The following is a 13931-nucleotide window of genomic DNA, read 5'->3' as shown; positions in this document are numbered from 1 at the left end:
TCACAAAAAGTCATGTTATTAGGACCGAATATGTAGCCGCCTCAACTTACGGAAACGAGAGTAACCTGCGTTGTCTGTTAGTTATTATATAGTCGAATTTAACGTTACATGGAAATTGGAATCTAAATATATGTATACCTATTTATATTAAATCTGTAGAGGTCAATTCTGCACATGAAATATATTTCCTAAATAACTATCACGAGGTGATTAGAGATCGACATCGACGTCAAAAATGTTTGTCCGTCTGTCTGTCTGTATAACCGTTATAGAAACAAAAACTACTCGACGGATTTAAACGAAACTTGGTACAATTATTTTTCATATTCGTGAGCAGAGCAGCAACTCCATTTTTAAGCTTTCGTCGCGTGTGCGTTCTTAATGCGTGTATCTTAATGGTTAAAGCTACACAGAAATCAAGTATGAAAGAAATGTTCTCCATATTATATAAAAAATATCTCCCGACATCATAAATGTCTATCTTTTATGGTTGAGCTTAGGAGTTCAAAGCTTTCTGATTATATTTGTCTACTAGCTGTCCCCGCGACTTCGTTCGCGTGGAATAGTGACTATGGGACCTATGACCATGGGCTCAGGGTGGGGCAACAATAAAAAATCATTTTTATTTTCATGCTCCCACTCCCGCGCCCACTCGCACTCCCACGCCATATGCCACGTTCAGTCCCAATCCCACGCCCACGCCCACTCCCCTTCACAATTAGTACCTACCAGATCAAAGCCAGGGTAAGCGCCCCACCCAGCCCCACCGTGGCTACGCCCATGCTGAATTACTACTTAACATACAATTATTGAGTAAATACGTACAACCATACTGTACTGTTGTACTACCATAAATAATTAAAAGAATTGTTATTAAAATTTCTTACTAAACTGAGCTAAAAAACTTACGTACCAAATTATTAAAGAAAATCAAGAAATGAAATGCCTAACCTATACCAAATAGTTACATATTGTAATTAAAAATTATGATGAGTATATAATATCGAAAATCAAAAAAGAAATGCCTAACTAATTCTACGTAAAATTTCTTTTAAATTATGTCATATTATTTTTTAGGAACCAGGGGGGGGGGGAGAGGAGCAAATTCTATTTCCTTCCTTTCTTAAACGGATGTTTTTAATAATCTATGGTGTAGCCAGTAGCCACTGATCAGCTTAATCGATACTCAGTTTTTATCAAATCCAGAAACAAATCCAAATTAGATCTTTCCTGTCTCACGCACGTAACTAAAGGCTGAAGAGAGAGAGAGCACGTAACTAAACCGTTTAGACGAAGAAAAGTGTATAGAAAAAGGAATAAATAATTTCATAAACTTCCCGACGATCTTTAAAAATAAATTATAACTTTCATTTTTTTCATTCCCACTTTTACCCCTATGTAGGTATAATAAGTGGATGAACCAATTTTGATACACTTTATCTAAGAACCAGCGTCGGAAAATATTCTGCCTAACAAAAAAAAACCGCATCTAATTCGGTTTACCTGTTAGCCAGCTACGGTGCCATAGACAGACACACACACACACACAGAAATACATAGCGGTCAAACACATAACACCAGTATTTTTGCGTCGGGGGTTAAAAATATAATACGACATAATTTAAAGGACATTTAATGTGGAAAATTTACCTATACACCAGGGTAGATAATTTTTGAAACAAAAAAAAATCGCAGTAGGATGAAACCCATTAGAAAAGGATATGATAAAAATGTAAGGAAAAATAAATTACGGTCAATCGGAGTTCGGGAAGTGGGAGGGGGGGAGCTTTTAAGAGAAAAAAATGGTTTCTCTCGATTTCTCGATAATAATAACACCTGCTAATTTTTTTCTACATATTTTAATTGTACAGACATCACTTTTCCACAATTTTATTATATGTATTGATGATGATGATTGAGATTATAACACTCTTAGTCCGTTTTAATTTTTATTCACCCGCATCAGTGCCACCTAAAAAATCTTTATATATCGAAATTCGAGCAAAGTTAAGAAAATGAGAAATAAGAGTTCTCAAGGATCGTTAGAGATAAGAGGCTTACTATTGACCGAAAACAACATGTGTTATGCCGAATCTGAAACCGCTTCACAACGAGAATTGCGGCTCACAGCTGACCGCGAACGGCATGTACTATCCTGTGAGACCGAAACCTTCACTGAGGGTATATATAACGTCTCACAGCTGATCGCAAATGGCATATTGTACTATCCCGTGAGACCGAAACCCTCACTGAGAGGGAATTACGTCTCACAGCTGATCACGATCGTCATATTTTATCTCGAGAATTCTGAAACTTTTACTCAATATGAAGACCGTTTGACAAATAATAGGGTGCACCATAATATTATTCGATCTCTCGAAGATGAACATGAGCATAAGCAATGACTAGAGTAGGGACGCGAATATTACCATTATTTGAGACAAGAACGATTAATAAGTTTGTTTAATGAAAGATTAAGAATTGAAACTATTGGTCTCTTTAAACGGACGAATAGCGAGAGGCCCGTCTTATTGCAGACAGATTTCGACATAGTCTTAATGACTTAGAGGTAAACATAGAAGATCAATCTACAAATTCGGTGGTGTGGTCCGACAAAATAATATAAAAGTGGGTTTGCTTATAACCTCACAATCGATTACAGATCATCTTCTGTATAGGCGATATTAACGTAGTATGTTCTTTTTGTAATGCTTTAAAGTGGAGTAAGGAGTCGGCTTTCGTTTGAAGATACGCCGGAACCTTTGAAATCACTACTTTTAAGTTTTAGAGGAACATGTGCAATCTAAACAGTTCTTAGACAATATTAGCTCTTATAGTATTGCGTTTTAAATGATCCTTTGGTGCTCAACAATTATCAGATGCTCCTTTCATTCTTACTTTTAAGATACAAGGTCAAGTTTATCATTTGATAGGATCCCTTTTGCCTGAAGGCCAACCTAAGTTTCTTTAAATATATTTTGTATTCGACTACGACGAATAATCGAATACAAGAAATCAATATTTCTCGAATTTAAAACTGAACTCATTTCACAATTTTAGAACATGTTAATTCATCAGGTTAATCCGTATATATGCGTTTTAAATCGATATTAGAAGCTTTTCCTCAAGATGGTGATATTAATATAAAATTGGTATAAATGCCGATAGACGGAAGTCTATCAGCACTCAGGAATTCCCTGAGCGTGTTATAACGCCCAGGCCGCAGTATTACAATTTTTCCTACAGTAGGGCGACGAATGTATTTTCGCATAGCAACGGAGGGGAACTCGTGGGGGGTAAAGTGACGCGGGCCACGTACCACAAACATGTTTAGTTTGTGGTACCGAGCGCGAAAGAAAGTCATCGTGTTTTTAGTAAAGTTACTATGTAAACTAACGTAATTTATTACTTAGGTACATATTCTATAATGGTGCGCTCAAACTGTTAATCTACATTTAATTTAGATTATTATTTTAATTACTAAGAAATGTAGAATTTAAATCACATTCATTCATGTTTTCCTCAGATATTCGATGTCTATGATTTTCGATGATTTTAAGATTTTCTTATCAGAGTATTCAATTTTAATGTAGTTAAATTTTATAAGAGACAATTAAGAACATTCAAAAATAAAGTGTCACGTATTTTTTTTAAACGACGAATGACGAAAAACGACCGAATCGCGGACGAAGTCGCGGGCAACAGCTAGTACTTAATATTATAAAAAGGAAAGGTTTGCAATTATGTATGTATGTATGGTTTTCACGCATAAACTACTGGACCGATTTCAAAAATTCTTTCACCATTAAAAAGCTGCATCTTCACTGAGCAACATAGGCTATAAAACATGTAGGTACCACGGGCGAAGCCGGGGCGGACCGCTAGTTTGAGTATTAGAGAAGAAGGAACTTGAAGGCAGAGTAAATTTATTTATTTATAATTCTCTATTGAACAAAATATGAGAAAACAATAGTATGCAAAAAGAAGTAGAAACACAAAAGCATAATTTGCCCAAAAGGCGGCCTTATTGCTAAACAGCAATCTCTACCAGGCAACCTGGAAAATCCTTAAGTTCCGCGTATATGACGGTTATGGGCAAACAAAAACGAATATAATATTAGTAATGTTTATTTTTACTGTTTGATAGAACTTCCAGAATAAGTTTGTATAGTTAATTAATTAATAAATAATAAATAAATAAATATTTCAGGACAATTTTCACACACGGCACGCTCTGATCCCATACTAAGCTTTCGCTTGGGTTATGGTAACCAGATGGCTGATAAACATACATATCTATATATAATTTTAAATAAATACTTAAAATATAGATAATAAACACCCAGACACAGAGCAAACATCTATTCATCACACAAATATTTGCCCCGGGTGGGAATCGAACCCACGACCTCTGGCCCATTATTTTATGAGTACCTTATTATAACGTTCTGCGGATTACGTTTCAGAATTTGGTACAAAATGTTTCATCTTTAACACTGACCTTGATAGGTCAAGTAAAGGTTTGCGAATAGACAGTCCTTTCCGAAACATATTTTTGTAGAAGGATAATCTTCTCAAATTCAAGATCATTCTATTATTTGCTTTATTTCCCTACTATTAACAAATGATATTCGCTTATTAAATACACAAGCACTCTACTTGAAATCGGTTCAGTAACATTTTATTTTTAAATTATAAATTTGCTTTGATGATGAGTGCTTTTCTACGCCATTATGTATAATTTTATTTAGCTAGATGTTAATAAGTTCCCATATATTTTTGAAGTGAAAACTTCTTTAGCGGCGTTGGGTATAAAATCTTAAACTCGCGTCAGGACACGTGGCCTGATCGAAAAAACGTAAGACGGATGTTTTTTTTTTTTTAGCCCTTATATTCCATGCGTAAGACGGATACCATTCCAAAATATCAAACATGCTGAACGTTAATAATCAAGTTATTCACTTCTGCCGGCACTCCCGGAGTGCAACCCGTCTTTTTTTTATGTACATTTTGCTCACATTAAATAATATTATAAATATGATTTTGACACAGGTACACGCTCACAATATAAAACGATTAGAAACTAATAAAAAATGGGAAAACGATCATTCTAATGGAAATAAAAATCAATTTCAGTACCTAGGTTAGGTAGTCAGAACTAGAAATACAAACATTTCAAAGATTTATTTATTCCACATACCTTTTGACATTCTCTTAATATAAATATGTCCAAAACGTACCAGAAATGGTACAGTTAACAAACGGCTAGGTAAAGTCAGTTAGCAGTATATCATGGGTTAAGATTCAAAGGGACCATTACTGGTTGTGGGAGATACGATTCGTTCGTTTGTCAAACGGTACCAATAAAATTGGGGTATATATTACGTGTATGGAAGGAAATTTGTTACTAACTAAAAATAGGTAATGTGTCGTAAACTTCTTCTGATAATATAATTATTCTGATAATAATTCAGCTTCATACATCAAACGTGTTGCTCTGTTATATATTTTTTTTATCTTTTGTTCATTTAAAAGTGTTGTAAAACAACGTTAAAAAGCTCGTAAATAACTACCGGGATTTTATATTCAAAACGATATCAATCCCGAACTCATATCAAGGTAATCTAAAAAAGCATTCGCAGTTCTCTTTGTTTGTCAGTACCTACTCATCACAAATAAGGATCAATTGCGAATGAATAAAGCACGAAATATCACTACAAGAGCATAGTTTTCAATGTAATCGAGTGTAGAGTCTATTGCTATCACCACACGTAATCAAGACATCATCAATCTCCCACTTGGCATCTCGGTTCCCAGATCCATCCTGTTTTTCCCCTTGTATTGACTTTTCGTCTTGATAAGTTTGGGATAACATTATTGTGGTATATTTTCTGTTAACGTGATTTTGTTGTACAAATTGTTTGATATAAGTTCCTTATACATATGTGATGGAAATTAGAACTTTGTCATAGTTTTTATTTATTGGCAAACCAAAACACTAAATCTAAGGAACTATAATGAATGGAACAACGATCCCGCCCTGTTTCATATAAATTATTTAGCATTGTTTACTTAAATATCAATTAGTCACTGTTGACGACGAAAGAAGAAGACAATAAATTTGCGCGTATTAATTTAATTTTCAAAATTACAGAATGCGTTTGGTAGAATAATTAATTTTAGTAAGGGAGTGTCCTGCTCAGCGGTTGCGTGGCGAGTCCAAGTAGTAGAGGACAGTGGGGTCAATCCGCGGCCAATCGCACGGCGCCGCGACGTGACGCCGCGATGACGCAGTCGCAACGCTCCGTTCTGCACGATTTTGTTGCGGCAACATGCTCCCGGCCTTGGAACGTGCTGGTTCCAACGAACTGTCGACCACGAAGCGAAGAATCAGCTATCTGGTGAAGGAAGCGGACAAATTTTAGTGAACGCCCGACGCACGATGCCGTCTGCAGTACGAATGTCGGCCACTCGTGCTACTCCATCCTTCCCCGGATATGTCGCGTGGATGCGCCCCAAGCTCCACTTCAACGGCGGCAATCGGTCGTCCTTAATGAGAACGAGCGTGTTCTCCTTGAGCTCCCCCTTGTGCTGGTGCCATCTGGTTCGCGTTTGCATCTCGGAGACATACTCTTTGGACCAACGATTCCAAAAGTGCTGGCGTATTTGTTCCACCCTCTGGAACCTCGGGAGACGAAGCTCAGGCACGTCGTATAGCAGCTCAGCCGTTACAGGTGCAGTCAGCGGACGACCAACCAGGAAATGTGCAGGGCTAAGTGGAAGGAAATCATTGGGATCTGTGGAAAGATGGGTCAAAGGACGGGAGTTCAGGACAGCTTCAACCTGGGTCAATACTGTGCTAAACTCCTCGAACGTTAGATGTGCGTTACCTACTACACGTTTGAGATGGTGCTTGCAGCTTTTTACTCCAGCTTCCCACAATCCCCCGAAATGACTAGCGTAAAAAGGTATCATTTTAAAATTAATATTTTGCGAAGTTGCATATGCTTTAATTTCATCAGAACAGGTAGCTAAAAATTTTTTGAACTCATTCATGAGACCGACAAAATTCTTCCCATTGTCAGAAAAGATAGTCACGGGTTTACCTCGCCGCGATATAAAACGTTTCAAAGCTAATAGATATGATTCCGACGATAGATCGCTAACAAGTTCCAAGTGAACCGCGCGTGTAACAAAACATATAAATAAGCATATGTACGATTTTTGTAACTTAGCACCTCTGCCTTTGCGATTCAACGTGAACACTGGGCCAGCGTAGTCGACACCACAACGTATAAACGGATAACCTGGGTCCAGACGCTCCTGCGGTAGATTCCCCATTATAGGCGCGACCGTAGTCGGTTGCAGTCGTGCGCAGCGCATGCACGAATGTACCACCTTCCTACCGAGGTTTCTGCCGCCGACCGGCCACCACATCTCTCTGAGCGTAAACAGTAGAAGCTGTGGCCCGGCGTGGAGTAAACGTTCATGCTCGAACCGAAAAAGCAAAAGTGAAAAATGATGATTAGCTGCGATTAAAATAGGAAATTTTTTATTAAAACTAAAATTTGGCGAATTTTGAATACGCCCACCTACACGAATTAAATTATTATTTGCGTCAAAGAATACATTTAATTTAGAAATTTGATTGTAGCCTGATATATTCGTTATATTTTTATTATTTTTAAGCGCATAGTAAATATCGGGAAACGATTCCTGTTGACTCAACTTTGCTAACGTTAATTCAGCACGATTTAATTCCTCGACTGATAATAAACCTGTCCACTTATTAGTTTTATTTCGCGCGTTATTAATAAAACGTAATACATAAGCAGCTGCGCGTTTAAGTCTATTATATTGTGAAAATCGAGAAAAAATAATTAAATTATCGTTTAAATTATTACTTATGTGACAACAAATATTTGTAGATTTAATTTCCGGTAAATCTGAATTAATTAATTTGGAATGTTTTAAATCGGGCAATTCAAAATGTACATTATGTAAAAATAACGGACCCTCCCACCATAAAGATGAGGAGCTAAGCGCTTCTAGACTTTGCCCGCGTGAGACTAAATCGGCTGGATTATCCTTGCCTGCGACGTGACGCCATGGATGTTCCTTGGCCAGCTCGTGAATCTCTGCCGTCCTATTTTGAACATAAGGTTTTAATAAATTAATAGGCATACCTAACCAACCTAAAACGATAGTTGAATCTGTCCAAAATACAATTTTATCAAAATTTGAACGCAGTGATCCAATAAGCTTATAATATAATCGTGCACCTAACAACGCACCACACAACTCTAATCTAGGTATAGTTGTAGGTTTAGTCGGCGCGATCTTACCCTTCGAACATATCAAGCGCACTGTGACATCAGCTGTTGCATTGATCGTACGAGCGTATGCGCAAGCTCCGTACGCGACCTGTGAAGCATCGGTAAATATATGTAGTTCGGTTCGCACTGGATCAATGCACATAACGTGACGCGGTATTCGTAAACTGCTAAGAAAAGATAATCCATTTATAAACTTATCCCATATTTGCGAAATTTCGTTAGGAACCGATTCATCCCACGTCAATTTTAACAACCAACATCTTTGTAATAAATGCTTTGCGATAGTAATAAACGGACTCAATAATCCTAGCGGATCGTATATTTGTGAAGCGCACGATAAAATAATACGTTTTGTCACTACTTCACTCTTTTGTATAATTTGCGTGAAATAATAAATATAATCATCGAGACTATTCCATCCGATACCTAACGTTTTATTGTTACAAGTTTTATTCAGTAAACATAGATCGTGTGTTTGCGATTCATTAACGCTAGGCGTAATTAAATTTAAATTATGACTAAAAATCCACTTTCGTAATTTAATACATGCTGAATCTAAAAGACTACTAGTTTCTTTACAAATATTTTCTAATTCGGATATAGAATTCGATGAAACTATGAGATCGTCAACGTAAAAACAATTATTAATAGTATCGGCTACATACGGAATATTCGAGTGTTTGGCTAATTCCTTTAAACATCTACAACTTAGATACGGTGCGGATGCCGTTCCGTACGTCACGGTGTTGAGTCGGTACACCCTCAGCGGCTCTGAGGGATCATCCCGCCACAAGATCAGCTGCAGGTCACGCTGATCTTCAGCAATATTCAATTGCCTGTAAAATTTTTCAATGTCAGCGCATGCGACATACCTATTCTCGCGAAAACGTAATAAAATAGAAATCAAGTCACCTTGAATAGCAGGTCCAATCATTTGTATGTCGTTTAATGATACGCCGGAACTAGACTTCATACTCGCATCAAAAACTACGCGTAATTTAGTTGTGGTGGCGTGCTCCCTAAACACACCATGATGCGGTAGGAAATAGTGCGGATTCCCATACGTATTGACGAGACTCATATGACCTAAATTAATATACTCCTGTATAAAATCAGAATACATCTTTTTATAATTAGTATTTTGCTGAAGACGTTTCTCTAATGCGTAAAAACGACGTTCAGCTTGTGCGCGTGTATTACCTAATAACTCAGGTGATTGTTTCAACGGAATTGAAACACAGAAACGACCATCGGAAAGTCGACGTGTTGTGCGAATAAAATGTTCCTCACAAGCAATATTATCTTCGCTCGATAATTGCTGTAATTTATTGCTAGGCGCGGATAATTCTTCTAATTCCCAGAAATTCCTAACTAACTTATCGAGTGAATCATCTTCCGTGGATAATGTCGAATAATTACAATTAATATGTGATAATTTTTTATTACTAGTATACGGAAAAGATTTAATTGCACCTGACACTATCCAACCTAATTTGGTGTTTTGAAGGAAAGGACCACTTTTCAGGCGCATTTTTCCTTCGGTTATTAATTCCCAAAATAAATCAGCACCGATCAGTAAATCAATAGGTTGACTTTCGTAAAAATTGGGATCAGCTAACAATAAATTGTGAGGAATATTAAATTGATTTAAATTAACCGTGGTTGTAGGCAATTTTGATGTAATTTGGGGCAAAATCAAACATTGAAAACGGGCAGTGAAGCTCCCGTCGCGCGATTTAATTTCAATGTTACAAGATTGCGAACATTGCGTAATAGAATTACCTACACCGTGAATATGTTGAGTGGACTGTAATATTCGTATATTTAATTTATTTGCAAACGATTGCGTTATAAAGGATCGCTCGCTTCCGCTATCTAGAACTGCGCGTGCGCAATAATACTCACCCGATTCATTATATACTTCAACTATCGCCGTTGACAATATGACAATCTGTTGTGAATAATTGTCATCCTTTGTATGCATAACGGTTTGTGCGTGATTAATACATTGAAGTTGCATGTGTGCGTTATCTACTGAAACCACTGAAACGGGATGCGTATTAGTAAGCGAGGGGTGCTCGTACGTAGTTAACGTCACTGTATTTTGTTTAATCGGTGATAATTTTATTGCATCACAAAGTAAACTATTGTGCTTTTGTTCACACTTTCTACACGGACCAAAAAGACAAGTACCAACTAAATGACCTGGGCGCATACAATTAATGCATAAGTTTTTATCATTTATGAAATTAACCCTATGTTGCGGAGATAAGTCGAGAAACTTCTGGCATGAATACAGCTGATGCCTTTCGTTACATAGCAAACATGACTTGTAATGGCTGCGCGACTTATTGGATTGCGATTTAGATTGTTTGTTATCCGAAACTATGTTGCAATGAATTTTGGATGATGAATTTTTATTTTGGTAAGTAGAAAATTTATTTGAAATACTAGGTTTACTGTGATTTACGGATAGTGTAGTTAATAAATCGGCTTTTTCTTTAATGAATTCTAATAAATCGTTTAGTTTAATAATTTTGTCCTTATGTAATTTATAAAATGTGTTTTTATATTGTTCCCACTCGCGTTCAGTGGTAGGATCTAACTTTGAAACTACGATATAAATAATCAAAGTGTCCCAGTATTCCGTGGGTTCTCCTAAGATTTTAAGAATACGTAAATTTTTTAAAACTGTATCAATTAAATTGTGTAATTGAATAGCCGATTCTCTTGAGACGTTTTGAAGTGAAAATATTGCCTTAATGTGACTTTGCACTATCAAACGCGTGTTATTAAAACGGTGTAATAAAAGCTCCCATGCAACCATATAATTTTCGGATGAAAATTCTACGTTTTCTATAACGATTTTGGCATCGCCTTTTAAACTCGCCTTTAAATAATGGAATTTTTGAACCGGTGGTATTGTTTTCGAATTGTGAATTAAGGATGAAAACGTGTCGCGAAATTCTACCCAGTGTTCATGTGAACCGTCAAAGCTAGGTACAGAAATAGTCGGTAATTTTACTGAATCGTTATTAAAATTGTTACAGGTCGTATGGTCGTGCGCTAAGGAACAGTCAATGGATTTATTAACAGATCTATCCTCGGAATTATCTGGGTTTACCATGCAGTCCAGCATCGCCAGGACAACATAATATTCCCTCTCAAACTCTACGCGTGATTCTATGAGTTTATCCGTTTCTGACTCCGGGACAAGATCTTCGATTTTACTTTGTACTTGGTTGAAATCGTTCATTAAACTTTGTGCACCTGGTATACGTAATTTTAGTTCTGCCCTTTGATGTGTATCAAGATCCACGTTTTCAAAAGACGAAACATATTTCTTAAAATTCGTTAACCTGCATTTGATTAACCCCCTTTTTTTCCTCAAATCCTTAAGCTCCTTTTGCTCAGAAAGAGACATAATGACTGAAGTAAAAAGCTACAAGTACTTACGTGCCACGTGAAGCAGATTCTTCGGTTGCGTAAAGGCACGTGAGGAGGCAAGCAACACCAAAAGCTCTGGAATATACAAAGCACAGTATCACTCAGATGAAGCTTTACAGGGTTGGATAAATTAGCTGGCCGTCTTACCACACTGCACTGTAATTTTGCGACTTCTTCGCCGATTGCGTCTCCAAAATCCAGGATGTGATCCGGCTCGAAGGACCAGAAATGTTGACGACGAAAGAAGAAGACAATAAATTTGCGCGTATTAATTTAATTTTCAAAATTACAGAATGCGTTTGGTAGAATAATTAATTTTAGTAAGGGAGTGTCCTGCTCAGCGGTTGCGTGGCGAGTCCAAGTAGTAGAGGACAGTGGGGTCCAACGGCCAATCGCACGGCGCCGCGACGTGACGCCGCGATGACGCAGTCGCAACGCTCCGTTCTGCACGATTTTGTTGCGGCAACAGTCACATACTTTGTAAATTTATTGCTGTATTATGAGATATTAACGTTCGCTTAAAACTTTGCCTGTGTTTTAATATGCAATGTTCAACGTTAGTTTGCTTTCCCGGTTATTTTAATATCCTGTCTTTATCATAGAAGTTTTGGCAATTTTGTCCTTTTAGTTTAATATAGGTGCTTATGAGGAATAAATCTTTGTTATTGTACAAAGATAAAAAACAGTATAAAAGGTATCTAATGATTTTTAAAACAACCAAATAATGCATAAATGTTATAATAAAACAAACTTGAATAAAATTCGAATCCTAACCTCAAAAATATTTAGATCTAAATAACGAATAAAACTTGTATATTCCTCTATTTCCTTGTCTCGTAAGAGCCCAAAAGTTTTACGATAGAATCCTGCTTACAAAAGGTTTTCAGTTTTATTGATAATAAAACGGCCTTACTGCAGCTGCAGATGTTACGATTGCTGATGTATTGTTTTGTTCTAGAACTTTCGATATAGATTAAAATGTTTTTGACGTGACTACGAAATGGTTTGCTTGATTTTTTATCTATACTGATATTATAAAGCTGAAGAGTTTGTTTGAATGAGCTAATCTCAAGAACTACTGGTCCGATTTGAAAAATTCTTTCGGTGTTAGATAGGCCATTTATCGAGGAAGGCTTATAGGCTAAATATCATCTCGCTAAGACCAACAGGAGCGGAGCACTGCGGGTAAAACCGCGAGGCACAGTTAATGTTGGCATAATGGGTAATATTGAATTACAATAAATGATATAAAAAAGAATTTGTAGTTCAGTTGGAAGCTCAGAAGATAAGAGATTTGTAGAAAATGCATTCTCATCAGGCTAATACTTTAATATTTATACAAAAAACCTTGTGTATCTTATGTTATAAAAAGTGTATATGTACAAATGCATGTATGTGTGCTCTTAATTTTCGAAGAATGAATGCATTTTAAACGCCATCGTTTATACGCTCTTTATCGGCTCCCCGATACTATCCTTTTTTCAATACTTAGTTTAACGTTACGCTTAAAAAGCTTTAGTTTTCACAAAGGCCTTATAAGTTATTTGTTAGGATAAACCGTATAGTGAAGTCGACTAGATGCATTTTTTCGTTCAATAACGCAACGTCGTATCAAGTAATAGTTTAAAAATGGTACCGAGGCTTTGGTATAGTCTGTATTTTAGTTTTACTTTGCTTTCAGTCTTTTTAAAGAACTGTGGAGGGTTTATGAAGCATGTATTTCACACTTAGCAACGCTTTTTAGTGCGTGATTTTATTCTTAAAAATGTTGTTAATAACAATATTATACAGACTAAAGTTTCTATGCCTGTATGGATGTATGTTTGTTGCTATTTAATGCAACAATAACTATACAGATCTATATTAAAACTACAGAGAGACTGTAGTTTGGATTAGCACATAGGTCACCCAGGTTTCATTCGAGTCGTCGCGTTTTCCAGCTAGTAAGACACACAAAATAATCTAGGAAAAAAAGAGCGTGTATGCCGAGCACACGTGTCAAAAGTGAAACTTCTTTAGCAAGATTCAAAGTTACCAAAATCATCGCCTTACTTCATGACGTAACGATATTGCCATGACGCGATTTTGAAATTTTATTCTCAACGCGCCTAAAGAAGTTTCACTTCAAAAAGAACATGTAAAATAATA

At 36.6% G+C, this 13931-nt stretch overlaps 2 protein-coding genes across 3 annotated transcripts in view; one reads left to right on the top strand and one right to left on the bottom strand.

The window, feature by feature from the left end:
• LOC149477496 (uncharacterized) overlaps positions 1-13931 on the top strand; it is a 202496-nt gene that overhangs the window by 69609 nt on the left and 118956 nt on the right. The gene's annotated exons all lie outside the window — the stretch shown is intronic.
• The window catches only part of LOC149477485 (myrosinase 1-like), a 305300-nt gene continuing 297543 nt past the window's right edge, over positions 6175-13931 (bottom strand). The window contains exon 10 of one of the 2 annotated variants that reach the window (XM_089711073.1): positions 6175-6398. In XM_089711073.1, coding sequence (XP_089567199.1) covers positions 6243-6398 — 156 coding nt within the window. In that variant the 3' untranslated portion in view covers positions 6175-6242. Of the gene's footprint in view, positions 6399-12041; positions 12228-13931 lie in introns of those variants that run through there. The other variant, XM_089711072.1, reaches the window with a different exon arrangement.

Source organism: Colias philodice, chromosome 25 (assembly GCF_061535455.1).
Source record: "Colias philodice isolate Cphi_HAF_F1 chromosome 25, ilColPhil1 Martin Lab GWU primary, whole genome shotgun sequence".
Classification (NCBI taxonomy): domain Eukaryota; kingdom Metazoa; phylum Arthropoda; class Insecta; order Lepidoptera; family Pieridae; genus Colias; species Colias philodice.
This window is presented reverse-complemented; position numbering and strand designations above follow the sequence as displayed.